At 38.4% G+C, this 9,913-nt stretch overlaps 2 protein-coding genes across 2 annotated transcripts; one reads left to right on the top strand and one right to left on the bottom strand.

Annotated features, from left to right (window-relative positions):
• The first annotated feature begins 664 nt into the window (after window positions 1–664).
• On the top strand, window positions 665–5,047 carry LOC110860001 (histone H3.v1). The gene is made up of 8 exons (XM_022109043.2): window positions 665–894; window positions 990–1,010; window positions 1,266–1,492; window positions 2,409–2,675; window positions 3,347–3,790; window positions 4,194–4,278; window positions 4,404–4,457; window positions 4,713–5,047. The coding sequence occupies exons 3-8, from the start codon at window positions 1,331–1,333 to the stop codon at window positions 4,808–4,810; spliced, it is 1,110 nt and encodes a 369-aa protein (XP_021964735.1). The 5' UTR covers window positions 665–894; window positions 990–1,010; window positions 1,266–1,330; the 3' UTR covers window positions 4,811–5,047.
• LOC110859760 (FAS-associated factor 1) lies at window positions 5,048–9,823 on the bottom strand. Its single transcript, XM_022108743.2, has 15 exons — window positions 9,627–9,823; window positions 9,250–9,469; window positions 9,121–9,189; window positions 8,815–8,931; window positions 8,330–8,736; window positions 8,072–8,245; window positions 7,814–7,994; window positions 7,633–7,728; window positions 7,449–7,569; window positions 7,228–7,373; window positions 6,994–7,148; window positions 6,769–6,905; window positions 6,416–6,669; window positions 6,126–6,341; window positions 5,048–6,047 (listed from the first exon to the last, which is right to left on the bottom strand). Exons 2-15 carry the CDS (start codon window positions 9,283–9,285, stop codon window positions 5,970–5,972), a joined length of 2,187 nt encoding a protein of 728 aa, XP_021964435.1. The 5' UTR covers window positions 9,286–9,469; window positions 9,627–9,823; the 3' UTR covers window positions 5,048–5,969.
• Between the last annotated feature and the right edge of the window lie 90 nt (window positions 9,824–9,913).

Here is a 9,913-nt window from a genome sequence, read left to right as displayed (position 1 = left end):
AGAATCAGAAAACTGAAATTTTAGAGAAAGCCGATGACACAAACATCTTAGACTCGGAAAGAGATCACATTGCGTCAATAATCGACCAAGTTATCGATCAAGCAGAGCAAGTAATCCAATCCCGGCCACCTGAGTTGATGGCAATCCTAACAAGCAATACTACCTCCGAGGAGAAACAGGAGGAAAATTTAACATCTCCCAACCTGGTTGAAGTTTTCAATTCAGAGCAACAAGATCAAACAATAATTTCCGAGAATATTGCGGCATCAGCGTCACCACAATTACAGATTTATTAGAGTCAAATTCTACCCCTCACAATCCCCAAACTTTACTCGAAAACGAACCAGATTCATCCCTAGATTTCGAACTAGTTGAACCCGACGACGCCGAAATCGCTGCCATGTATTCCTTCCTCCAAAGTGTAAAATCCTCCCCACCACGTGACTCCAAATCCGAGATAGAATTCATCCCGGAAGTTCATCCCCTCTCCGTTCCACCCATAACGCTCGAATCTTGCACAAACCCCTTGAAATCCTCCACACTTCTCGCTACTAAAACCGAACCCCTAGTCGAGCAACAATCCGAAACTGGACCGGATGATTTCCCTCCTCTTATTTCCGACAAGGCTACAGAGTCCACCCTTGTTACCACCAGCTTAAAAAAACGAATTAACCCCTTCTCAAAGTGTGCTTACAACAACTACCACCACGAAACCGGACAGCAATCGGTCTGCTAAACCGAATGAAATTACAGGTGATGCATCATCCCCCGCACAAGTCGTCACGCAAGATGTCCTCCTCACCAAGCCGGGCGTATCTGATAATAACGTGTCAATCCCCGCAGCTGGTGAAAGTAGTAGGAAAGAGGACGTTTGCTCACAAGAATCTCATCCTGGTCAGAATTTCTCATCTTCTTTTTCACATGTACTAACACGTTGTCTGTTTTTTCTGTTTTTTTCCGTGTGTGCTACTACCACTAATGGGGGACAGGAGCTCGAGATCGAGATGCCAGTAAGTAAAATATTGGCAGAATTATTGAATATTTGGTCCACTTTCTTCGTAGGTAGATGCGTGATATGCAATTTTTTGGAATGATTTTCCATACACTTTCTCTTTATTAAATATTTAGTTGCAGTTTAGTATATTAGATAATTTTCATGCCTGTTTCTTCTTCGTGTGTTTTTTTATATAAAAAATCGGTATAATTTTTCTATTTCTGCCTGTTTCCTTTCGTTATTTTCTTTTTAAATTTTTCAAACTTTCTAGCCGAATGTGAGCAGGGCTTTTTAGTGGAGAACTCTGTGGAGAGGGGAATTCTGTTAAAGATAAAAATGTTGGAACTGTCCTCGTTGAAAACGAATAATGTAGGCGAGGTAGAGATCGACTCGTTGCGAAGGCAGTTAGAAGAGACGCAACTGGCGATGGAACGCATGATCACGTCCATGGGATCCGATCGCCTCGCTATGTTGGCCAAAGTCCTTAAAGCTCAGGGGGTATGTTGTGTGTCCCTCTTAACTGATCTATCCTTACTTAAAAATTACTTGACACCTTATCACACATTAAATATGCCATGAAATGAGATGATGAGTTCGAGATCAACACACCTTACACGATGGGTGGCGAATGTAAAGAAATCCCCTGATTTTCTTGAAAAGTGAGGAATGTGAACCCCTTTTGTAAATGATTTTGCATGGTTTCTTGTGAAATCTGAAAAGAAATGTATGTATTGTGGGGACCGTAATTTTTTAATTTTCTGAATGCTCATCGATTCTTGTACCCGAATGCGATAATATATATAAATAAATATATATGCACCCTGCGCTTATCAGGACTAGGGCCAAAAACGCCAATTTTTTCCATCATTGTATTCGCCTTATTTTTTTCCTATACTAACTCTTTCACTGTTATGTATAAGTATTTGATTCTCTCTATTTGATTCATGTTCAAATTGTGACTAACAACTTAAAGTGACGCTTTTTGTGTTTAATTTCGTAAAAAAATTATTCATACATATTTTCATAAATATGTTATCATCAATGACATGGTATGAAAACGGTATGGCATTATTTGGCTCTAGTTGTGAAAGCTGTGCAAGGAATTCTTGACCAAGTGTCCGCGTTGGGACAGCAAGCGTCGAAAATTGAGACTGATGAATTAACAAAGATATCACAAAGAATGAAGAGTCTCGTTCTTCGTCTAAGCCGGAAAAAGAGGTTAGTTTAGCCCGTCATCAGGAATTTGGATTAAATTTGGATCAATTCCCCCCAGAAATTAACTCTCATCATTACAAATACTTTACCGTCCACCACACACTCACACTAGACACGATACACTAACACATTACATAAAATATACACGAAGGAAAGAGGAGAGTTTCGGAAAATGAGACCCCATGTAATGCTAACCCAGGTGGACTTAGAACAACCCAAAGGCTCAATTAAGGAGGAAAATAAAAAATCCGAAGAGAAAGCAAAGTTGGAGCCGGAACGAAAATCTTCCGTGAAACGACATCCCAGTGCAGAGAAAGAGGTGACGTTCCAACTTCCGGAGGCCAAGAAACCGGAAGTGGAGGATGACGAAGAGGAAGAAGAAGTTGAGGAGGAGGAGGAGGAAGAAGAGGAACCCGTACGACCCCCAACGCCGCCGAGACACGGCGGTTCGAAAAAGTCGAAACATGTGAGTCGAATAAGACCTTATTTACTATGCATTTAGGTATGTAAATTAGTTCAGCGTGTTGTAAAAATGTAGTCCCAAATAAGTGTGCTTATTTGTCGCTGTATTTATAATGTCCTGTTGTTAACGTTCTTGTTTTTTTTACTTTACTATTCTGTCTCTGTCCTTCTAGTTATGTCGTTAAATTGGTGTTACATGTCAGTGTAGTATTCTTCTCCATATTTTATTTACAAATTGTCTCTTGTACCGTTATTATTATTTTCCCCCCGCTTTCTCCACACATTTTAGCTAACCATTCTGTAAACCGAAACTGGTCATACAATATTTACAATTGCATGTGTATTTAAACTATAAAACACATACATCTTAATGACAAACTTTCTCTGAAATAGGAATTAAATCCGTCTCATATTACCTCGAGTTTATCACTTTCTAAGAAAAGAGAAAGTCTGTCATTCTACAATTCTTATACGTATCCTTTCTTTCTCTTGCTTGTCTCACTCCTTGTCTGTATGTCATGTTGTCCATGTTGCCACCCCTCTACAACAGAACCAACACCTCAGCCCATCCACCACCACCACCACCAATGAGTCAACCACCAACCACACCCCCGTTCTTGTCCCCCTGAACTTATCCTCTTTGCCCAACAACTATCCTCGCATATTATACAACAGAGTGCGGCTGCTGCAATCGCGTTGGCTAAACAGGCCTCCTCCCCACAATCTCAACAACACCGAGAAATCCTCTCAGTCCTCGGGATCGAAGAAACGGCGGAGATGGAGTCTGGCGAAAAGTGGGACGATCGAACGCCAACGCCCACCTTCCGAATGGCGACGCCTCCCGTGCCCCACCGGGCGCCATCTCCTCCGGAGGATATCCCCTCCATTTTTCTAGAGGGACCACTCCCCATGGCGGGACAGCAACTAATGGTCTCAGACTCCCAGGTGGAAATGGAAGGGGGAGATTATGGCGATGACTATGAGAATAACACGGCGCCAATAATCCTATCTGGGAAGGTAACCCTTTCAGTGATTTCTGGTGGGGGAGGTGCCCCCGACGAGATTACGGATGCCTCCTCCCTCTCGTATGATGACAAAGGGAAGAATAAAAACAAAACGGCAAGTCATACGTACTATTCCACTAAAAAAGACTGCATGATGTGTGGAATCTGATCGAGAAATCTTACAAGAATAACAAAATCATCCTCGTCCAAAAAAAATCTGCAAAAAAAACAGCTAATCATTTCAAACACTAAATCGTAGCGAGTGAGTAAAATGATGGAGAAAGTAACACCAATCGAGACGACTCCACTTTCACTACTAAATTACTGACTAAATCACTACTATTTACAAGTCCTGTCCTACTTGCCTGTACTTATCACTAGAAATACTGCTCCTTTTATCTGTAACGGTATATTTTATTAGATTGATAATAAGACTAATACATGATTACTGGATTCTATGCGAGTGAAAGATGATTAGAGATTTTATGACTTAATTTGACTTATTATGAATTGTACAGGCAATAAAGGCAGAAAAGGGGCTCAGCAACGCGAGGAAAACGCCTGCCTCGACTAGTCATAAGGAGTACGAAGACATAAAGAAAGGTAAAAATGCATACAATTTCATACATACACACAACTTTTCTACGGTGAAAGTTTGTATGTACCAATACTCGTCCACCTAGTTGTAGAGGTTCAATTTGGGTAACGTTTTGATAACTACGTCACAGGTTTCAAAAATGACGAGGACAGCGATGATGTTGATCTTACGACATATTTAACGGGTAGGGCAATAGAACACTACTGAAAATGAGTGCAATAAATAACAGGAAACCAAATATAACAGTACAACTCAATATTATAAATAGGCACCTCTTACAATTAATTAGTAGACAAAATTGTTAATTGGTTTTTGAATTTATCCACTAATTAGACTAAAGTACAACACAGAATTACTAAATAATCAAATTAAAATGAATTGAGCAAGATATTTCTCATTGCATTTAAATGCTGACCAAAATTTGGTATTGCTATTTCAGCCGAAGCGGACAACGACGGGCAGAACAATAAGGAGGACACGGAAGGTGACATTTCCGTCATGGGTAAAATTGAAGAACTTCCCAAAGACGAAGAGTAATAACTGATGACGATCAAAGATTTTGTAAAATGACTTCAACAATCAACCTGAAATTACTCTTAACAACAAAGGTGGCGATACATAATATTTATCTACAGCTATAACACAGCTAATCATCGACTCTTCCTCTTATGTGTTAGATAATGATTAATTATGAGATCACGTCTATGCATGTACTCTTAATTTACCTGTGTAATTATTATTATTGGAGGAATAAAATTGTCCTTGACTAGTCAATCTCGTTATTTGCTTGCTTTATTTATTTAAATTTTCTTGTTTTACAGAATTCATTGAAGGGGCTTCTTCGATCCAATTAACTTTTACGATTTAAAACTTTGAATATGAAATCTTACTAAATATACAGCAGATGAGGACTCGATAAGTTCTCGAATAATAAGTCTCATTGCAGATGTACTGTAAAACGGAACTAATTAATTAACTATACTACTTAACTACGCTATTTACGTTTCTTCTATATATGTTGTTGTCATAAATTACATGCCGTGCCCAATCGCTGAGTATGTGCGCAAGTAAGAACAATAAATTCATATGTAACTAATTAACCAACATCATGTGAGAAGGTAGACCTTATCAAAATTGCCCACTTAAAATCATAAAAAACACTTGAAGTTGTAATCCTCAAATTTCTTATCTTTGCTACGTCAAGAGCCAAGAGGAAGCTGAAAAGTTTATCTGGGGTCTGTCATGAGGTTTCTCAAAGTTCCCCCAAAAACAAAACAAATTTGATCTTATGTGAGTGATAAGATAATGCATACAACCAATTCACATTCAAATCTGAAATTTACAACTTTGTAAATACTCCTCTTAAATATGTAATTAACTGACATTGCCAAATATCGTCTTTTTGTACGCGAAATTAACGTAACGATAAACTAACTTTGACCTGAGAACTAACTAGACTATGAATAAAATTCAATGCGGTTCAATAATAAGACGATAACTGAGACAGGCGAGGAGGAGAATTGTCAGATTTGACGGGTACATTTTCTCAGTTTTTTAAATTGTTACATATTTTACATTGTTGTACAAAGACCAAACTTCATAAATACCTTACTAGCTGAGTGGCGGAGAAACTAAAAAGATCATCGAATATTACATTGCAAAAAGTATAATACGGCTACTAATAATTTATCGACGGTCATCGTAATTCCACAATAAGAGTATCTTGAGGACTAAAGATGCCATTCATCGTGGTGGTCGCGACCAAATCAGCTAGCTATATACATGAAAACACAAATTAAATATAATTCCAAGGTACGAATTGGTCTGAGTGATGATATATATGCGGACTCACATCACGTTTTGGGTACGTTGTCAAAAATCGATACTCGTCCGGTGAAAACCCTTGGGTGAACAAGAAGTCAAACAGAACATTCAAAGTTGTAGATTGGAGAAATCTTCTCGAAATAATTTTTCCGCCAGGAAGTCGGCATTTTAAAGAGCAGACGGGATCAGTGCAGCTGGTGTCTGGCTCTGGGGGCAGAGTAGTAGCAATTTGATCACGAAGCATCTATAAAAATATTATGGTGTAAGTCATTGCATTACGTATTGATTTTATAGTAATGCCTGTATGCAAATACGCACCTTGGCTTGTTCAGCAGCTTCTTGGACTTTCATTTCCTCCGTCAGCTTTTGTTCTTCCATTGCGCGCTTGGCCTCATCTTTGGCACGATCAGCGATCAATGACAATTCGTAAGCTTCATCTTGTTCACGTTTTACTCGCTCTCTCGCCTCGCGCTCATCTTCGTCGCGAATGTCGGTTTGTCTCTGAGTTTGATACATTTCCGAAGTATTCATCAAATTGCCCATTAATTCATCTACGGTGGCCGCGTTCGGACCTATAAAGTGATTAAAAACACGCTTTATTTTTAAATGTGTTCAAAAGTATTTCATACAGAAATATACGCATACGTTGGCATAGAATTATATTTGCTTACTATAAATCACATTGCTGATTTCTGTCGTAGCTCGGACACGGGATACCACAATTATCACAGGATACCTTTCACGTTCTATACTGCGAATTGCACTCACTCCAGGAGCTCCAAAGTTCTTGTTCGCAGCAGCCAAGAGCCTAATAATTATATGAAAAATATGCTTAAAATAAATAATCCTCAAATATTATTATTATTAGATAACATTTTAAATTAATAAATACTCACAACTGCCGATTCGATTCGTTGGTAACGTCCCACCCCCAAATGACATAATTCCCCGTTAAATACGACACGACAGACTCGTTACACAGGATATGTTGGCAAAATACATTGGAAACGACGGATCCATCATGGTGCAAATAGATTGCCAATAACTTTCTCTATAAAATCATGACAGCAAGAATATTAGATTCTATAAACATTGCAATAATTAACTCTAGTATTGTTTAAAATTGTTACATTTTTGGCTGGCTGAAAACACGCTTCTTTCACAGCATCTTCTAGCGTTCCGTGGAAAAACATTGGATGACAAGAACCGTATCGAGCGAAAAAGTTGTCAGCAAACTGGATCGATCCTACAGCTTCGTCTGGTGCATTGTCCGGAACTACGATTTGTGAAATTGTGATCAAACCTTGCTCCATTCACATTGTAACTAATTGTCAAGCTAATCCTGGCTTACTAAGAAATCGTTGTGGTGTTGTGCTGACTTCTTGACTGTAGAAATCCTCCTCTAATGGATACGACTCTGTAAGGTCTTCCACGTCTGACGACGTCTCCGAGCCATCACCAAGCTCCATCATCTTGAATAATGAATTTAAATGTTCACTTTATTTTTACAATTTCTTCTTTCAAGAACCACGTACCCTTTTACTAAGATCGGCAGAAGAACTGGCAGCAGAAACTTGTTTTCGAAAAGATAAAGTATGACGAGGTTTATCCAGCCCGCATGCACTTAGTGTCTAATTTAGAAAAGAATACACCATGTTAACAAAATAAGTTGATGCTAAGGATACTTTAACTTACAATTAAAAGTTAGAACCTTACCATGGTGTCAGTAGTTCCAGTTGGCCATCCCGTCCAAACTTGGAACCGGACTGGAGTATCACTTACGTGGGACATGTCCTCTTTTACGCTACGGACCGTTGTCGAACCAGGAAAGTCAATCGCAAGCGTCTCGTTCTTTGTTTCATCGTTTATTACGAGTGAATATTTATCTTCAGTTTTTCTGTTTAATAAAATTAATAAAATCAGCTCTCTAAACCTAATTAGTAATCAAAATCATAATAATTCCAATTTTTATACCCGACACTATTGCTACTGCTGCTAGTCCCAGCCCCTGTAAAGTCCATGGCTGGACCGTTTGTGAAAAGAGACAAGTTTATTTCGTCAGGAAGACCCAAAGAGCCCAACTTTGCACCGTCAGATGGACATTTTGGCCATCCTTTTAGTTTTTGCTGACAAGGAGGGATTTCGAATCTAGTAGAAATTAATACCTCAATTAAATTTCCACATTAATAAAAAATGCAAATACATATAAATCGCTTGCAATGATTCGCTTACTGAGCATGAATGAGCGTTTTCAACGTGTCGACCGTCTCGCACTCAGCGAGCTTCGCCGTCAGCGCAGCCCCTGTGGTGTCTAACCGCACGTTAAATGTAATCTCTCTACTGCCTGCACCTTTTTTGGACCCACTGGGGCCAGATTTCATAAAATCGCTGCTCAGAGTAACTTTAGCACGAGAGTTTGACGAAGAACTACTACGGGGTTTTTCCTCTTTGACAAAGAAGGGTGTTTCTGCTGTTTTTGAGGATGTCGATGAGGAACTATTTTGTTTAACACTCGTAGTAGTAGCGCTTGAAGCTTGACTACTGTGACGAATGACTCCGTTACTAGGATTTCGCGGAGGAGGGACCAGTACTGCGTCGTCAGCTTCGTCGATATCAATTGTGTCTAACCCTGAAGAATCCTGTGAACAAATTGAACAAAAAATATGAGATAATGCAAATTGTAATGTTGAGAAATTAATTGAAATTAAGAAATTTACATGATCCATATCTAAGAATCCTCGAAATCTATTCACTGGAACGGATGGAAAGACTGGAAAACTTCGTTCAGAGGGTAACGTTTGAGTATCTTGTGGTAAGACTTTGTTGACGGCGCTCTGGAAGTTATACAAAGACAAACCATTTAATTTGTAAATATAATGTTACGCAAATCGCTAAAAATTACAATTTCATATTTGCATATCTAAATTTGATTACCAATTAATTACTCGACATATCATCGTTTGGACGGACAGCCAATCGAACGACTGGCCATCGAATTTAGAATTTAGTTTTAATTAACTTACTAGTAAATCCCAATTATTCTCAGTTAAATGAAGAATTGCCACTTCAACGTCATCGATACCAGTGCATGCCTATAATAAAACACGACTTACTATGACGATGTAAAAAAAATTGCTACATTTTCAAAATACCTGAAAATCTGTCAAAATTTCGTCACGCGACGACATCTTGGAATTTTTCCTTACCACGATCAACTCGAAATATATTCGATTCCAGAAATTAAATGAACGGATTACTAATCACCCAATTAGTTGATAAACGTTTCGACAATGACTCGTTACTTTCTTTCTTCTGTTTACTTATTACATGCCACGTCTCGTCTCGTCCTGTCCTGTTTTTCTCTTGTTCTTGCTATGTATAATCAAACCCAATTTAATTTTAACTCTTCCATATATAATTAACCCAATTAATCAATAGTTAGTCAATAATCGATAAGTGCAAAAAATATCGATCAATGACCTCCCACAAATCAGATGTTCCTTTGTATTTTATTTTATTTCAAACTTACCAATGAAACTCTCAAATTCAGGAAGGAAAACGTATTATTCTTATTAATTATTTTAATTGAATTATCTTCTAGATTTTAATTGTTAAAATTTAATTGTGCAAGTCATTCCCGAGTAAAATGTGACTGGTGATTTTCGTATTTTTATTTATTCTCAAACATTCTGTCTGCTGTGCTTGTGGGCAGCTCGCTAAACCAACCACCAAACAAACTGAGCCTGCGCTACTCGTCAAAAGTGCTTTGCTCCTCAGCCAACTAAAAACTACTTACTTACTTTTTAGTCCTTTGTT

This window comes from Folsomia candida, unplaced genomic scaffold (genome assembly GCF_002217175.1).
Source record: "Folsomia candida strain VU population unplaced genomic scaffold, ASM221717v1 Fcan01_Sc028, whole genome shotgun sequence".
NCBI classification, from domain to species: domain Eukaryota; kingdom Metazoa; phylum Arthropoda; class Collembola; order Entomobryomorpha; family Isotomidae; genus Folsomia; species Folsomia candida.
Note: the sequence above shows the minus strand (reverse complement) of the source record. Positions and strands in the feature narration are given on the sequence as shown.